Consider the following 19,409-nt stretch of genomic DNA (forward strand, 5'->3'; position numbering starts at 1 on the left):
AACCCATTAATAGCACAGCAGGGGCACGGCAGTCCTGCCCTCCAGTGCCCTACTAGAGTTCAGCACAAGTCTAAAAAGACCCGTGGTTGAAACCACAGTTTATGATTTGGATTTTAGAACAGATGTCTGTTTAGCACCTACTTACTTGCCACTGATGCAGGCCCATTTTTTTATTAGTAATAAAATTAATCACATCTACAGAATGAGTCTCTATGTCTTGGATACTGCTCAGGTTTTTCTTGTGACTAGAAAAAGTTGCAGGAATCCCACAATTCACCCATTAGCAAAAACAACGGCTCACGAAATGGCTTAATGCTGACACCTCATTTATTCCTGATTATGAGTAATTGTACACAGTAGTCATGAAACTGCACATAAACTTCCCTGTCTGGTTTTGTGGCCTCTGTTCTTTTTGGTCCTTGAGGGAAGTGCCAATAAAATAGACAAACCCAGCAGAAAATTAACAGATACTGCAAAAAAATAGTTAGTGATAATTCTGTCGTATCTCATCTCATTGTTCTTTGTACACTTGAGACTGAATCAAAGGCCCCCAAAGAAAGGAGTTAATTCAGTACGAAATTAAATGCTTGCTTCTGATCTAGAACTGCTGAAGAGAAAAGAAATTGCCAAAAAAAGGAAGACAGGCCACTAGATCCCATTCAACACTTTTTTGAGGTGAGTATGGAGAAAGGGAGTGCCAAGACAGGCAGTAGCAACACAAACTTTTACAATGCTTATTTGCTATTAATTTCCAAATATTTGGAACTGATCCATTGTTTAAATGAACTGAACTTTGCATATGTTATTGCCCTGTAAAACAATTTTTAAAAAAAAAAAAACAAGCAAAAATTGAACACTTACCATCTCTGCTCTTTGCTTGTGGTTTCCCACTTCTTCCAAAACCTGAGACAGCTGAGCCTTCAAGACACAAAAAAATAGAAAATTAAGTCTAGGATGTAATTTTGGAAGTTTAACAAGACTGCACCCTGTCACAGCACCCCCAACCCCTCTCCCCCCCAAATCACCAAAGACACTACGACTTTCATAGTATTGGAAAACAATTATAAGTGTTGGATCTTACTCTGTCTTATCAGCATCCCAATCCACGAGATTGTAACCTGTAACCTACACACACTAGAAAGAACAGGTTTATTACAGGGAAGAATTCCCCTAGATTAGCTAGTCCAAATTTCCATCTCATGGTCCAGACAGCACATCCATTTCTTTGGAAGTTGGAGAAGGAGTGGTCTAAAACCCACCCCGTTTTGCCAAGCTTAACTAGAGAGAAAGAAGAGATTTGGCTGCACAGCTCCTGAAAGGAGTGTGTTTGTTTCAAGGTAACTTCACAGAAAATGTTTTGTTGAAGTTCTGGGGTTCAGGATTAGGTTTGGAAGCCTTCCAAACTGCTGTGGCAAAATACCGAGAAAATCTGCTCTGTAACATAAACCTCCTGAATTTCTGTGAGGAAAATATCCCAGTGCAAGAGTTTGTGGGGTTTTTTTGTTTGTTTTTTTTTAAGAAGAAATTTGAAATGTAAAGATTCTCAAACAAGAGCAGAAATATCTTCTGTTATTCCTGCATAATTTGGGGGGAAACAGAAACTCGACTCAGAGAAGGATCTTTTCACAGAGTTTTGTTTATGAAAAAGGATTTTAAACAAAATGGGTATTTTGGAGATGGGTAAGAGAAGCCACATATAATAGTTGAGTGCTATTACTTCCCACATCTTTAATTTCCCAACACTCTGCTAGCCTGCAATAAGCCTTCCTCTATTTAGCAGAAAGCCCAAAAAGTAGTCACAAGTGATGACAGAGAAGCTAATTTAAACTATGTAAACAAAGACGAGAAATAAAAACAACTTTCCTACAAACTAATTAATATAATTTCAAACAAATATCATTAAAACCCTCTGGAGTCCCTCAAACAATCTCTCACCACACATGAAATGGGTCTTTTGAGTACCACATGCAAACCAGCAACAAACAGCAAGCAGTTTATAACAATGAAAAGGAAAACATTCAGCTTTGAAGGCTAACTGCACCGAAATGCAAGCAAACAAAAAAAATTACTGTCTTAGGGTTCAGCACAGCAAAACAAACAGCAGAACATTTTGCAAACAAACAACCAAACAGTTCATGATTTCCCTGGCCCCAGAGCTCAGTGGAAACTGAAAAAGTTTCAGCTCCTTGCTGTGCAGGGTAGGGGATGATGTGACATTATTTAAGGAACAGACACTCAAATAGGATGAAAAGGGTTTTAATACAAGCCTGGGACCTGGCACAGAAGAATGAAACACACTCATTAAACACCGCAGGAGATGCCAGCCCCAACCAAAACTGGAGTGACTGGACAAGCAAGTGAGAAGAAAAAATGAAATTATCACCAAGTTTGATGCCGGAACGTCAGGAAACTATAAATTTGCAGACACCTGGGAAAGATTTTTTTCCCCACTGCTACTGAATCAGGTACAATGACAGCAGCAAGTGGGAGTCAGGAGAAAGTCACTTTGGGAGAGCTAGAAAACATGCCCTCAGAGATGTTGTTTAGGAGAGGTGCTGGCATAAACTTTGCAAAACATCTCAAGACCAACTGAATATTTTTAATTAAAAACTACCCCAACTTTTCAGTATATTTATTAGCCTTATCTATATGAAAATGACCTTTAGGTGGGAACCAGTAGCCTATTCTAAACCAGATATAAGAAACACTGAATTAAGGATTACATTAAAAATGACGTATTTTCTTACAGTATCTACCATTCCTGAACTTGAGGGTCATGTCTCTGTTCAGACTCCTGTTCACACAGACTCCTACAGAATCACAGAGTAACTCACGCTGAAAAAAAGTGTGAATTCCCTCATGGCTCAATCCTCTGAGCTCTGGTGGGCACCAGGCACCCAGCCTGGATCAACTCACCACACTGTGCCGAGCTCTGGTCACCTTCAGAGTGTAAATATTTTTCTTTATAATATCAAGACAACAGTACCCTAAGAGCCTGTTTAACTAGATGGGCATGAGAGCATTTTGAAGTACAATACTTTGATAAAAGTCAGAAAAAAAAAGGATAGCAAAAGACTGACACATTTTACTTCAGGAAGAGGATGAAAAAACCTTTTAGACAGGGGAGAAATAATACAAAGGGATGGGAGAAATCAAAAATACAAGCAGGAAATATGCCATAATTTATCTTATATATAATATGGTTTGGGGAAAATAACCATTTCAAGGTGCTATGCCAGCAGAGACCCAGAGGCAAAACCTGGACAGCAAGTCCAAGCCAGCAGCATGATAACAGCAGATCAATATGATTTGGAGAAGCAATCAGATAAGAACTAAATCACAAAGTAGGTTTTCTTCATTGCATTTATTTCAAGGCAGCTCATCTCAAAGGGAAAGAGTCAGTAACTAGGGGGAATTCAGAGAGCAGCAACTAAACTTACCAGACTGCTGGAAGAAATGATTTATGAAGATTAAAAGATTTTTAAACATATGGTTTGACTACAACACTCACAGAAGAGCAAAAGGGACATATTTAATGCACTGAGAGCTGTTAGAGTGACGCAGCTGGAGACAAAGAGGCTCCTCCAGCACAGCTGATGCTGTCAGATGCACTTGCAGTCCAGAGTGGGGTCCCTCCTGCTCCCTGTCCCTGCCCACCTATGCAGGCAGGTGGGGAAGCACAACACAAAGCCCAAACCTTCAGTGGGGTCCCCGCTGTCTGCACTCACCAGGCTGCACTCACAGCTGATCTGAATGCTTTATCACGTCCAGCTTGTAAACATCAGCCCTGCCCCCAGACTTTTTATTAGCCTAAATCAAATATTGAGCCTCGCTCAGCTGTTCGAGGACAGCTGCTTGCAAAGTGATTCACTGCCATATTCCTTCTAGGCCACAAGAAAATACAACCTAATCACCAGCAGCATGACAGATGCACAAATTTTTTAATTATGAAGGAGAAATTAGGCTCCGAACTTATCCCCACATCTCACTTAATCAGAGTGCTCCAGAGGAGCTGCCAGCCCCCACAGCCGTGGAAGGAAGGAGCTGCAGAGGGCCCTGGCCGGGTGCCTGGCATCCTGCTGAGCCCCTGCTCCCAGCCCCTCCAAGGCATTTGCAGAAAAAGACCTGAAAGAAACAGTATCATGTTGTTTCTTGGAACTTATCCTTTCAGGAATGAACTGCTGGGCTTCTTGGTTTAGTCATCTCTGACCATTTCCAGACAACAAAAGAACAAGCGATGGACCTGAGCCCCTCGGGGTGGGTGGGAAGGAGATGCCCCAACACCAGCAGGCATAGGGGGGCCAGCAGATGCTGGAGCAGTTTGCCAGTCCCATCTCAGAGTTCCACAATGGGAAAAGCCACATCCCTACCTGAGGAGCATGTAGTGACAGGGCAAGGGGGAGAGGCTTTGAGCTGAAAAAGAGTAGGTGTAGATATTAGGAAAAAACTCTTCCCTGTGAGGGTGATGAGACCCTGGCACAGTTTGCCCAGAGAAGCTGTAGATTCCCCATCCCTGGAAGTGCTCAAGGGCAGATTGGACAGGGCTTGGAGCAACCTGGGCTAGTGGAAGGTGTCCCTGCCCATGGCAGGGGGTTGGAACGAGATGATCTTTAAGGGTCCTTCCAACCCAAACCATTCCATGATTCTATTCGTAGCTCAGCTCTGTGTTAGGGGCTTTTCAGTCAATCACATCCACCTTGGTATCTCAGGAATCATTCAGTAGGATAGACTTCTGTGTTGAATTCTCAGGCTGTGCACGGAAGTTAACTTAAACCCCAAGGAAATTCCCTCTACTTAATACCCATGTTCAATTCCCACAGAACACTGAGCTCAAACAGTAAGAAATCTGATATGCAAACAGATATATACGAATCACATATGTAAATACACGTAAAGTGCAGTTTACCCACAGAAGGCAGCACAACCAGGTAAAAGAAAATCAAGTAGAGAAGCAGGGGGAGAAAAAATCCTCTCAAGTATTCAGTCAATGACTTTAAGCTTTCAAAAAAAGTGTTTGTCAACTCAAAATACTCATCTTACATGACAACACTGTCTAATCTACTGTCAGTGGATTGTCATCCTCAAAAGAGAGCGGCAGGATGGGAAGAACCTGTGCTCCGGCCTCGCCGGGACACTGCAGCTCAGGCTGAAAGAGGAGCAGGAACAGTTTCCAAGGAGAGGAACCGATTCAGCTCCAAGGAGACATTTCTGAATTGTTTAGCTTGCTTCCCTGCATCAATAATTTGTCTTCTATACCTTCCAAAAGTCAGCCTTCACTGACGGCGCTGGAGGAGGCTGGTAGGGGAGGGTTTAATGAATGAAACTAAAGCAACCTGGTGGTGACAATGCAGCTGTTAAAGCGACTGCACCAACAGCCCCCCCCTCCTCCCCGGGGGCTGAACGTGAGCCGACTGCCCTGACCGGTAGGCAAACAGCTCAAATGTGAGCCTCATTTGTAGGGAAAAATTAACTACTCAATCTCTAATGAACAGTCTTTCTCTACACAACAATACCCTCCGCTCTACAAGCAATTAGCAAATCGAAACGCTCTCTTTGTGGACCTGCATTAATTTACTCCTCGATGTGGCACATTAAGTAGCTCATAGGTACAGCACAGCACAGTAGTAGCAACAGCCAACCCCATAAAATAAAAGCTTGCTTCAAAGAGTTAGGGAAGCAGAATTATGTGTGCTGCATACGGGGAATAAATTGTAACAGCCTTCATTTGGAAACATCATTTTAGTCTTATGCTTTCATCAAACAACATGATTATCTTAACAGTCACATTAATACAACATCAGTGCTTTACTAGGCAGAAAAACATTCACTACCTCAAATTAAAAAGAACAATTCTTATTCTTCCTCATCAGGGTGAAATACCTGAGAATATACACAGCTGCCTATGCTGGGGTTGTCCTTTCACAGCTATAAATCCCAACTGTGGGTCCTCAGAAGAAAAGCCACTTGTTGGAAGGGCAGCACCTCTGCAGGGGAGGGGAGGAGGAGGAGGTTTTGCCTGGCAAAGATGGAACACAGCTGCAATAAATGGCATTTTTACAGCTTGCTGAAGTCCAAGATACCCTTAGAAGTATTTTATATGCAACAGTTGTATGCAAATTCAAGTCAAGTGTGATAATTGGCAAATTTAGGTATAATGTTAATTAATAGCTATTTCAAATTAATTAACTTTAAGATAAATTCTTGCTTCTCCTTTTTGAGAAAGTTAACACACAATTCAAATTTACAAGGATATATCGGCTACCGATCTCAGAAATACAGAATCTTGTATGTTCTAACATGCCAAATCACTTCAGCTTCCTTGTGCTGGCTGCCTCCCACTCCCTGGGTAATTTCACAGTGGTTCATTCCTCTGATCACTTACAAAAGAAGACAGAAGATGAAGCTTCTTGGCTCCAGCTCGATGGCCTTACTGTGTGGCTAAAGAGCAATGTGACCTATACAAGGCCCAAGCCAGCACATCTTACCTGGTGCCATAGGCTGGGTGAGAAGGGAAAAGAACCACAGTATCACTTCTTTCTATCAGATTCAGGAGACACATGGAAAATAAGGTGCCTAGAAGCTGCAGCTGAAATAAAGAAGGAAACCTGAAAACATGGCAGCACTCCCAGGACAGTTCTGATAAGGAAAGCACTGACTGTAACACTTAGAATTCAATTCAATCTGAAAACATAAAGCCTCGGCACCACACTGATGAGTTACATGGAACAACGCAGGAACAGGATGAGAACACTTTGAAGAGAACTTTGCAGTCACTAATTACCTCCAACACAAATAATAAGACTCTGGCTTATTTGTGGGAAAAACAGGAGGAAAACTTTGATTTCACAAAAGCCATAGACAGATTACTTCTGGGGGTGGCAGAGACTGAGACAGAAGTAACTCATCAGCCACTTGCAGTAAGATTTCACTTTATTTGCATGCTGTGATCCAGCATATTAAAATATTGTGAGAACCGAAATGAAATTTTCATTAGTGTTCAATCTGAAATCTCACCCGTGGGATTCAGCTTTCAACAGCTCCTGAATGCATTTCCCTGTTTACACTTTAAAGTTAGATATCCATTTATCCCATGTTAGCCAATGCCTGCTGCCTTCAACACATCCTCACTGCCCAAGGGCAGCAGCACAGGATTGGTTCAGCATGTCTGAACTGCACTACAGAATTACACTGGATTAAATGGTCATTTCTAATTTAACATATTTTGATGTTTGTAGTTGAAATTGCCAATCTTTCACAAAATTGCATCAGTTGAGATCACAGTCAGGAAGATAGTTGAGTACCAGCCATTGCTAAAATAATTTCTTTGCTGCTTTACAGGCTCCTTTTTGCTGTTCTCAAGAAAGTTCTCCTGGTTATAAAATCAAATGCACATGCTTTATAAAGTGGGAAAGAACAGTTACAAATAAACTCTGCTGCTGTCTCAAAAGCATCCAGAACACCATGTTATCTCCCAGGAGCTGGACTGGAGGTGGCAGGGGGCTTGGTCGGATGCAAAAGTGCAAAAGAAAATTCCCCAATAACTTCTGAATGTGTTTGAGAAGTTTGGATTCAGTGAAATGACACTCAATCCAACTTGCAGAAAAGCTGCAATAGGCAAACCAGAGACCATTACTTACTGACATAATTTATGTTATGAGGATAGGTTTACAGCTCAATGAAAAGCATGTGTCTCAGGCCACAGCTTATGTGGTTTTCCGTATAATTTAGTCCTTAATTTTACCCCAAGCAAGGACAGGAAACACAGAAAGCTAGAATGCCTGTAAGCCAGATGTCCCACATCCCCAGGGACTCATGCTCCTGGGCATCACAGCAAACCACAAGACCCAGGGACTGAAGGCCACTGCTTTGTGCAGAGCAGTGAGAGTGTTTTTCATCAAAGAAGCAAGAGCTGCTCCTTCTCAGAAAACCAGTTTTGTACTGGATTTGTGCAGGGAAATGCCGCCCCCCAGTGAGAGACAAAAACCAGCTGGTTACCAAAATGTGAGAGGAATAAAGCAAAGACTCTTGGGTGCTAAACAAAAAATGATACTGCAAATTGAAAAATTGCCAAAGTCATTGCTATAATTACCGAAGACATGGGGAAAACATCTCCTCTAGCAAAGATATGGGCTCCTGTCAACACTCTATCAAGATTTACTGGACAAAGGGATAATAACCAAACCTTTCTCTTGCTCTTAAGTCTCAAGGACAGACCAATCTCTCTCCTTCTCTTTAAGAGACACAATCACTTAGTAATGTCAAGAATTCTTGACAGTAAGCTTTTTATAAGGAAATAACCCCAAACTCTCTCTGGTTAGATGATGAGAAAAGGGTGCTAACGAAGTGACTGTAGAACAACTGATAGGAGGAAGACAGGATTCCAAGCAGAAATTGCCCACGTCCTTATCCCTGGCAAATCACTTGACCTAGCTTAAAGTAAGCTGCATAGTCCTGCAGCAGAGACCTGGCTTTTTGTTCCCACTCTGTCTAACAACTGCTGAGAGACCCAGGGCCAAGTACTAAACTCTGAAACTCCTTCTTTTCTCTCCCTCTCTAATGTAAAGATAATACTCGCTCTTCAGAAACCTTCAATCAAGGATAATCTCTGAGCACAAGGTGCCACTACTGACACAAACCACACCAGACGGGCCACACCACTCGGGCACTAAAAGGATTAAGCACCGTATTAAGTGCAGAAGTCAAGCACCAACACGTTCAGAAGTGGCAGCAACCTCACCTCCCTGATCCTCAAAGCAAAGGTGACCTTCACAACTCCAACACAATGTAAAACTTGGAGAAAGACTCTGAACTTCTCTAAATCTATTACATCAACGCTGTTCGCATAATCTCCCAGACAGATGCTGCCAGGGAAGGCACACAGCACCAGAGCAAACTGGGAGATGGAAAAATGCAGAGCATTCAATTCAGGAAAGGATGAGTCCCTGGAGATCAGACAGCCCCATGCCAGACCGAAAGGCGTGCAGGTAGGGAGGAAAATAATGGGCTCAGGTAACAAAACAGCCTTACATTTGCAAAAAAACATCTCAAAACAAGAACAAGAACAATTATTTGTTGTTTTAGTCTCTAAGCTGCAGCTGAGGTTGAGGTGAGGCTAAGGAGCAACATCTCAGCAACTCCTCTCTCCTCCTGTGTTCCCTTAATGTTTTTGTTCAACACCTTGCTAAGAAGGAGCACAGAGACCAAAAAGATTAGCACAGCTCTGCTGGGAATAATATACTTTTGCAATAGGTCTCCTTCCCTCCATCCTAATCAAACGGTGCTGCAGTCCCTGGGGAGAGAATACAGTGCCAAACAAAAAATGTGAGTTTGCAGCTGCTTCCTCAACAGCAAAGGGCAGCCTGACTGATGAAACTCTGCCAAGCCAATTGCTTCCAGCATGATGCAGTCGGCCTGTACAGCATCTCCAGGACACACACAGGTGACTGCTGGATGCTGATGGACCCTCCAAAGGAGTCATTCCCCATCACTGGGACACCCCTCAGAGAAGCCCCTGCCACTAATATTCTCTTTGTGGGCTCAGAAATATTCCTACCTCAGAAAAGCAGCTGAGTGTGCCGATGTAGCAGGGAGTCTCTTCTCTTTTGCTGCTCCCCACAGCAAAATTTTTAACCCAACTGCAGAAAGATAAACTGGCATCAAATCTGTCTGCTGAGGATTGGCCACAAATCTCTTGCCAGGAGTAAAACAGATTATTAATATATTAGTGCAACTCAAAAATATTAGGAGAGTATCAGCCCATTCCACAGGGATATAACAAATAGGTAAAGGAATACAAATCATCTGGAGAACACTAAAGAGAATTAATTTCATTGTGCTGTGGTCAAATCTCTAAAAGTGAAATGAAGGGATACCAGACCCAACTCTGAAACAGACGTAGCACCTCTGGATCTAAGTTCTCCCCATGAGTTGCCTCCAACTAGGTTTGATACCTAGAGGGAAAGAAACAGCATTTTATTGATGAAAACTGTAAATTAGTCAACAAAAATGTTCACTCTTATCCGTTCATCAGAAAAAATGGTGGAATTACATCTCTAACTAAAAAAGCCCTTCTAATTTCAGCCCGATGAGTCAGCACTGCTGCATCTCATCACTAAGAGTGATTCATTGTCACTGCACTTCTCAAAGTCAAGAATAAGGGTATTCACCCCAATTCACTGTCATCTCATAACTCCTGTGGACTCAGGTAGAGTGTTTGCACACAGTATTGTTATAATGATTTATGTGAGTATGTCACTTTTAATTTAAAGGGATAAAGAGTTATTGTCAGTCTACCAACCATAAAGCAACATTTTCTTTCCACTGAGCTGACAGCTGAATACCTGGAAAATGTTCTTATTTGCTGAGGAGAGGCTCTACATCCCAGAGCCTTAGGGTGTCAATGCTTCTGAGGAAACAAGTGGATGCCCAGTGCCTTTGGAAAGAAACACTAGTACTTAGTAGAGTTAAAAGAAGCCTTACAGTGGAGTTAGAATCTGAACGGAAATTCCGACAAAAGCAGTAGTGATGGAAAGCCTCTGCCCCAAGTGAAGCAGTGCTGAGGAAGAGAGTTTTGGGCATGGATTAGACCCCAAAAAGATTATCTGTAGTTGAATGAAACAAAGAATACTGGAAGCTAAGCAGCAGCATAGCCAGAGTTTTCTTCTTATTGAAGTCTCCTCATATCACAGTCATTTTTACTAACCCTTTAACTGTTATACCAAAGCTACTGAACAACTCACACTGACCTCACACCCCTGAGCAGGCCAGAACCTTCCTTTAAGCTTCCCAAGGCTCTTGGCAGCTGGTGGTGTGTGGTGACAGTTCAGAAAAGATGTCTTTAATGATATGTGTGTGCTGAGAGCTCTGTCCTAATGATATCTCACCGCTGTCCCCACAAACACACTCCCGACAGGAGCCCTCAGGCACGTCAACACATTTTCCTGGGCAACTTCTGTGAGCCAACCAGCAAACATTGTTGGGTGAAGATCCATGTTTAAATCAAACCTTTGTTTTCTTCTGGGTTAATTTTAATCAAGTTTGGTTTTTGCTCTGGTTCTCTGCACTACTGCACTGGTTGTCCGAGCTCAAATAAAGGTCAAGGAGGGGTTTCAGCCAGCACTACCCGTGGCTTGTGAAATGACAGCCAGCACGGTTTTGGCATCGAGGAGAACAGTGGGTAAAGTGCCTAAGCCTCGGAGGGTCTCCAACAAATTTCAAACACTCTTGGAAGTTGCTAGGTAACAACATCCACCCCCAGGACAAGATTGTGCAATGTTTGCTCTGACAAAGCAATGCTTGAGTTGCCCTTGCTTCCGCCCCAGGATCGCGTGCGTTGAGGACCTGTCTCCTCTGCTGCCAGAGCGTTTCCAGCCTCTAGTCTGGCTGTATAGTTGGATTTTGCTGAACAAAGCAAACATCACATTTTAAACATAGCTATTATAATTAGCAGAAGCTCATTGCTCAATTCCCCTTCCAGACAGGGATTTCCAAATGTCACAGTGTGCTTAGCACAGCTGATCTGCGCCGACGGCTGCTCTGAACACAACTGACCCAGGAGGGTCCAGAGCACAGAATCAAATCCCATCACGGGTGGTGAGATGGAAAAAACAAATAGGATAATTGTCCTCCTTCAGCCTGTACCTTCCTGCTCCTGTGCTATCTGCACAGCACTGTGAGCAAGGCAAGGTTAGCAGAGGCTCCTTGACACAGAAGGTATATTTATGTTTGAGGCCAAGTAGGAATTACTTTTGGAATTATGTATCTGTTTTCTGAGTCAGCCCTCCAGATGACTCTGCCTCATTCTTGTCCTGCCAGGGTGTCACGGCATAAAAAGAAGGAGCAGTAAGGGCAGAACAAAAAAGGGGGAAAACCCCAAACTAGTACATCTATTGGCTGCTAAAATATTTTGCAAATGCTCTGGCAAATGCAGAGACCCACTTTAAAACAGTATTTGCTTTCTAAATCTCTTTGGGGAAAGCAGAAACAACCTTAGTCCTTTTGAGTAATTTGAAGTATTTAAAAAAAATTGCAAAGTTTCTATTCCCAACACATACCTCCCCATACCAAAGAGCTCCTCCCCTTGAAGGAGAATGGTAGCACTTCCACTTCCAGGTATGGCATAAGTCAGTGGTTTCCAGGCTCCTTGCAGACAAGCTGCACTTCAGAGACTCTGGCAACACTCCACACCTCAGCATGTCCCATGAAACCAGTAAAAGTCCAGCTGAGTTTATTAATGTGAGTCTCACGCAACATCTCACCTATGGTGTACAAGTGTCTCACCCACAGCTCCTGCCTTGCTATTTGGGATCTGCCTATATAAACTTCCTCCACCTCTCCAAGACCCTATAAAGGGCTGAAGATGGTAGCACCAACCTGCTCAACAAAAGGGGAAACCCAAGCTCAAAGATCATGTGACCTCTGTAAGGCCACACGGGCAGTCACAATTTACAATTCTAATATTATACCCCATCAGGTTTGTACTACAAACAGATTAGAGGCAGAATTTGCCTGAAGTTGTAGGGGAAAAAAACTGAAAGAAAGAAAGAAAGAAAAAAAAGAGGTTAACAGTCTCTCTATCCAAAGAAATTCCTTAGATGGAAAAAGTAAAAAAAATCGTCCAAGATGCCAACTAGAAGAAAAAAAAAATGTGTAAAATACTCTCAAATAAAATCAAACATCCCTGCACACCATGGTCATGCTCCTGTAACTTCTTTGAAGAGGAACAAAACTCTGCTACTTTTATTTGAGAATTTATTCAAAATAAATAAATCCCAATGGAATTTAGGCATGCTGTAGAGGTTCCAACAAAAATCATAAAAAAAAAAGCAAGCAAACTAAAAAGATCCTCTCTTGGCACGCTCTTGAAAGAAGGATTCACCACATTTCTGATTGACTGCCACTGTGGTTTAAATGAATCAGCTATAAATAGGAAACAAATGCAAGGCAAGCACTTGAAGGGAACAGCAAGGGGTTTTTTTGTTTTGTCTTGTTATTGCTTAATGGTTTGTTGGGAAGGAGGTGGCTGACAAGGTAGAAGAAACGTGGTAAAAATATAAAGAAACAGAAAAGAATGGTGTGTGGGAAGGAAGGATAGAGACAAGAAGACATTCAAATGTATGAAATGCACAACTACATTTTTGCCTCTAGTTTTGTAGAGAATGAAGGATCAGGGATGGGAGAAGGCACACACACTTCAGACTGAGGATGCCCTGAAGATCCCCACACACCTACAAGTTAAAGAAGGGTTTTAGGTTATCAACAGTCTTAAGTGAGAAGTCAAGCTTCTGTGGGCCATCTTGGACTATTTTCTAGTCTTTTCTACATATCAAATTCAACATATGAAGTGCAGCCATTGAAGTGAAGCACTAGAAGTGTTTGTGCAGCCGTCTTGTGCTAAGAGTCATCATAACAGGAGTGGACTCAACACTATTAAAGTTAAGCCATCCACGTCATAAGAAAATGAAAATACTCGTGTCAATGAAAAACAGAGCTGGAAGAATCTGAGTCATACACAGAGAGAGCCTTGTTTCTGGAAAACATTTGCAGGAAAATTTCTAATAAACTACATTTTAAATATTGAATAATCATTTCTCAAAATAACTGGAATTTTTATTTCACAGTTCTTGTTCCAACTGTCTGCTCATTCTCCTCCTCTTTCCCACAGCTAGTCTGACTGCCCACAACATCCTCAGTCTCCAGCTTTCTGGCATTCGTCAAAGCAGCCAACTTAATTATCCTCTTTAATTAGTCCTCTTAATCTTATGCTCCTTCTTTCAAGCCTGAAGGAGGCTTACAGAATCCAAGGAGCAGAAAACCACCTGGTTCCCCCTTCCAAAGAGTTTGACTAGCTTTAAGGTCCTTCACTACTCCTGCAAAGTGCTTCCTTGCAACTCCATGGCAGACCTTGCCCAGCACATGAAGTTTGCAATAAGCAGCCCAGGACCTCCTCAGAGCCTTCTCCTCCATGGGGATGAAGGCTGATCCCAGGCCAGCTCTGCACAGATTTACAGCTTTCTCAAACTAATTTCTCTTGTAGGGAGGTGGAGAAGGCTATCAAAATGGCCTGAAATCCAAACTTTTAAGTTCCAGTAGTTAGTATCTTCCCCTCTTTAGAAAAAGGTTTGGAAAGAGTATGCAAGGGCTACAAAAAAACAGTGCAGACAAGAACAGAACAAGTAGAGAACTATTCTTGCATTGCATAGGCATAATACATTTTCTGTGTTTGCCAACCATCAGTTAAATTTTCATTGTAAAATCTTGCAGGAGAGGGCCAAGTGTAAGATTAATCAACTCGAGGCTGAAGTCTTTTCTTTATCCATAAAATTGAGCAGAAGGAACAGAAGGGCCTATTTCCTTACATCGTCCCATCAGTGCTGCTCAGTTTTGGGCTGAAAGGATTAACTCCAGAGGGAGCACTGCAATTTTATCTTAGACATGGTCCATTTGTTTCCTTTGGCCCTTCTGCTGAGACTGCCAACAAAGATGCCAGACAGGATGATATTTTTTGAGATGCGAGTGTTTATCTTCTCTGAGTGAAGCAAACAGCAATTCATTTCAGGAAAGCAATCCAGCAACCCACAATTGCTTCTTGCTCCAACAAATGCAGCCTGACAAGGCAAAAGGTGAAACTGCCTGATGGTCCCATTAGAAACCTTTGAGCCTCCTTGCTCCTGAACGCCTGCCTAGCAAAGCTGTGCTATAGAAACATGAAAGATCTCCATTTGGCAGAGAAAGGGAAGAAGCAGGAACATATGCCGAGATAATCTCAGTTATTAGCTCCTGCCACAAAAGGTACAGGCTGTATTGAACCTCTCCTCTGCCACACAGTGGGATGCTCAGAGGCTGGGAGCTCTGTTTCAGAGGCTGGGAGCTCTGTTTCAGAGGCTGGGAGCTCTGTTTCAGAGGCTGGGAGCTCTGTTTCAGAGGCTGGGAGCTCTGTTTCAGAGGCGGGTCCAGGCTCGCTGGTGAGTGGGCACCACGAGGGATGCAGTGAGTACACACACATAACGCTGCAGGCAAAGTTAAATCAAGCAAGAGAGCTGAGGCAAGGCAACATGGAGCACGACAGAGAGAGCTCCCCGACATAAATATTTGCAAGGAAGAATTGTCAACACTTGTTTTTTTTTGTTTTAAGCTTCTCGTCACGTACCAGCTTAGGTCGGTACATGTCAAAATGGTGACTCGCTCTCTTTGTGCAGGAGGTCGTATAGGAAGGGTATAAAAAAGTACATTTGCTGTAGGAGTGGTCGTATTTGTGCCATGCAGCAGCCTGCAGATATTCATGAAGACTTGAGTGTGACATTTTCCTTTCTCAATCCCCTTTTCTGTTCAGGACCAAGTGTAATCCAAAGAGCAAGCGGAATGCAACAGAAAATAATATCCACAATAATTACAGTAATGTGTACAGTGTTGATGGGCTGTAGAAATCAGATACAATGACTGTGGGTCTTGCATGGCCTAAATAAAAAGGTGCTCATTATCCTGAGAGGAAATGCCACTTATGAACGATAAGGTCATGCTGCACTTGGAAGATAAATGTCATTTCTCTGTACAGCTGTGACAGTCTCACCTACTGTCTTCAGCAATGTACGTAAACAGCAAAGCAATAAAAAGCCTGTAGAATTAGCCTGGGACATTATTATTTTAAGAGCATAAAATCACTCATCTGGAGTTCTTTAGACATGCTTTCCTAGGGACACTTATGTATGTATAAACATGTATTTACATTGTGCTTTTTGGGAGCCATAATACATGAAAATAATTAACACATTCATACAAGCTTGGGTATGTTTAGTACCATGTATGTTGAAAGAATTTAAGACTCATTGTGTATTTTATACAGCTATAAACATTCCCAGGAATTACATCCATCTGCATAGGTAGCTCTGCACTCCTCACGAGCCCCCAGGCAGCCTGTGCCAAGCACAATGAGCAGCTCTAAATAAATACCATCCATAATGCTAACAATTCTCTCTTTTCAGCAGCTCTGTGTGCTGCCATGCTGCAGTTGAGAGACAATTAAGTACACTCAGATGATCTTTGAGCACAGAGCAATCCCTCCCCAAGCGTTGGGGGCCCAGGTACCTCCAGCCAAGGCTCTTTGAAGAAGGGGTGTCTCATTTCAGCACTCTGAAAGAGGGGCTCCTGCCCTTTCACACCCATATGTGAGCAAGGCAAAGAACTAATGGACATGGCTTAGTCATTGCTTGAGTGTTCCCACACAGAGAGCCAGGGCTTTGTCCCTGTGGCCCTGCAGACATCATTCCAGCTGTCCCTAATGCCTTTCTTCACACAAGAGGTCACAGAATGCTTCAGAAACCAGCACCTTAATTTGCTAAGGGGAACCCATGGAGGTCAAAGGAGCACATATTTTATCTGAATATTTGAGGAATCGGGGAGCTGATCTATCCTAAGGCTGCATTTTCACTGATGAAATGACCTTTTGTAAAAGGCAGTAAGCCAGATGATCAGAAAGTGAAGAACTCTGAATCTGTATGTTAATAAAATTGAGAGTACTCAGAATATAATTGCCAAAGGTAGCGTTGGTAACAACGAGCTTAGCAATAATATCTGCCACAAAGATTATTGGTTTATGGTCTCTACCATCAGGCCAGTTCCCAACTGCATTGCACAGCCTGGACTGCAAGAAAAATTCAGAGTTTGTGGGCTCTCAAGAGATACTTCCATAATTGATACTGATACAGACACTCATCGTTTCTTCGTGTATACAAATAATGTACAGTGGCAACCTTTATACAAAGAAGCCTCAAACCCTCTCCCATTACACAAGATATTCTACTTGAAATTACCTCTACAAAGTAATTACTCTGTTCATGGTTACTGAATAACTCATTGTGTTTTCATACACCAATAATACCATAACATGTAATCTTTCAAGCTTCTTGTTGATTTCCTTTAAAAATCAAAAATATTTGGGTTTAGCAACTCTTCCAAGAATCTGCTTTCCAATGAAACTGTTTCTATGATTTTCCAAAAGGAAGCAAAGTTGATGATACAAGAACTCACATCTGGGAGTCTGACGTGTGGATTGCAGGCACAGGAACACAGAACAGATAAAAATCAATGCTTTAAACAAGGAATCAGTTCTGGTTTTAATGTGGGCTTGAATAGAACTAGAAATGTGAGCGTACATCTGTCAGAGCTGCAACCATTAGAGTCGTTTAAACAAATTGAAAACATAAATCAGTTCAATAAGTCAAATCAATGTGCCATGCATTTCATAGCCATGATACTGTCACTACAGCTGGATTCATGGCACATGTACTCTATAGCACTGCCTGTTTTATTAAACAGCATAAATAAAGTTCAAAAGAATGTTACAACTTGCATTACAGGAAGACTGTGGCTTTCTCCGCAACTTTGGACTTCCAGTTTGTTTTGCTGAAAAGCTTTTAGCACAATCGAAGCACATTTGACATTAACACTGATTAAAGCAAATAGATAAATTGCAAAGCCTCTGAGAAAACAGAATTTTTCCTTACAATTTACCTGGACCACCCCTGAACAGAGCAGATCTATATCAACAGCTTAGTTTTTATTCACAGCATGATGAAAACCGCTATCAGCTGGGCTTTTCACTTACTCTGCTTCCAGCCTTTTCCAAATATTGGTAGGCTGGTCACATTGAAGTGAAAAAGAAAAAGAGAAAAATAAAGAGAAGTCCAGGCACCTTTCTCTGAATTCTGTTCAAGTTATAACTGGCAATAGTGCTCTACTCTAGTTCATGACCTTAATACAAACCAGGCTGGAGAAATGGAGGTGCTGCAGCCTCTGGACAAACCAGACCATAGGGAAAGACAGGTGAATGGATGGAAGCAAACACAACTCCTAACCGTGGAGAAGTACTAATTATGTATGTTTGTTCTGAAACAAAACAACTGCAACTTGCATTTAGGTACCATTCGACTAACTGTGCACAGGCACTAGCTGAACCAGGCTTTTTAGACTAATTAGTTCCCTGAAGAAACACCTCTTCTACTACTTGTAATTAAGGCCAAAGTAAAGAATCAATGGGCTTCAAAAGAAAACCAAGACAGCGACTACTGTTGTTCTAATTGCCACGATAACAAAGTATTAAGTGCATTAAAGTGGATCTTATAATCCTTGCAAACTGCAAAGAGCAGGAATGTTAGGATCCACAAGAGCATGGGAACAAGCCTGTGTTGATGCTGTTTTCTCAAAGCACTTTTTCTGTTTATATGTTATAACTATTTGGGAATAAGATTTCATAATAGGATTGCAACAAAACTCTGTCCTGGACGCCACAGAAACACACTGGGCAGGACTGTCCTGGGCCTACGTGGAGGCCCTGCAGGAAACCCTTGGAATCTTTACAGCATGTTTTTAAATGGAAAGTAATAATTAAAAATATTAATCTCTCTTTCTTACAGGAGACCATCGTCATAAATTAAAAGATTACATGAGAACACTTACAAATACATACTTTAAATCTTAAATTATGCAGAGATTATGCAATTATTCTGAAATGAAGTACTACAAATCACAGAATTCAAATCCAATCATTATAAAAATCAACAAATCTCTACAAGTTCAGAACATCTTTTAAGACACCCACACAAGTGCTGTTTAATGTCATTAATACAATGCAAAGTTAGGGACCAGCTAAAATATCCATGGTGTTTTCCATGTAAAACATTATCCCGATGTGCAATCTTAGCTTCTACTTTTTTTATGAGATATTTACCTCCTTCCTCCCCTGAATTGCTTGGTTTCCATGAGCTGTTAAAGCTTGCATCAATGTGAGAAGGTTCCTAAGTAGTAGTTCTAACAAATAGGAGACATTATTGGCCTGAGCATTGAAGCCTGATTGATTCACTCACACAGTTCAAAAGAGAGGAAAAGCACTGAACTCAGGAGCTCCTCTGGGAAACATAACCTAAAGGAGTCCAATTTTTAGCTTGGAGAGAAATTAGTCAGTCCTGGCCTATTTTTCCAATTTTCCTGTTCCCAAAGAGTCAGACACCATAACATTCGTCTGGTGGTTGAGCCACATGAATAGGTTCCACACACTTCAGGGGCTGGAAGTGCTCCAGAGGATGTGGCATTGCCTCTGATGAGATCCCATCACCCCGCTCCAGAAAGAGACCACCTACCTTGGAAGCTGTTGGGATCATTCCTGTCCAAGGATCACTCAAGCACCCCCAAAGACAAACTCTGCTACCACATGTGTGGCACAGCAGTGCCATGGGCTGTAGCTGCACGATCCACACGGGTGAGACCAATGCTACACCAAATCATCGCTCTTTCCCGCTTGGAAGAGATTCATAGGGGTTAAATCTCTGAATTAAATGCAAAAAGCAGTTTGTCCTAATGTGAAATGTTTCTCTAATGTTGCAAAAAAACCCAAACAATTCTGCAATTGTGGAAAG

At 42.1% G+C, this 19,409-nt stretch overlaps 1 protein-coding gene across 2 annotated transcripts in view; it reads right to left on the minus strand.

Annotated features, from left to right (window-relative positions):
- Positions 1 to 19,409, minus strand: part of MAD1L1 (mitotic arrest deficient 1 like 1) — a 351,438-nt gene that overhangs the window by 182,107 nt on the left and 149,922 nt on the right. For both annotated transcript variants that reach the window (XM_027738492.2, XM_039383691.1), the window contains exon 13: positions 862 to 918. In XM_027738492.2, the coding sequence (XP_027594293.1) occupies positions 862 to 918 (57 nt within the window). The remainder of the gene's footprint in view (positions 1 to 861; positions 919 to 19,409) is intronic.

This window comes from Pipra filicauda, unplaced genomic scaffold (genome assembly GCF_003945595.2).
Source record: "Pipra filicauda isolate LSUMZ 115617 unplaced genomic scaffold, ASM394559v2 scaffold31_size4109673_pilon, whole genome shotgun sequence".
Taxonomy (NCBI): domain Eukaryota; kingdom Metazoa; phylum Chordata; class Aves; order Passeriformes; family Pipridae; genus Pipra; species Pipra filicauda.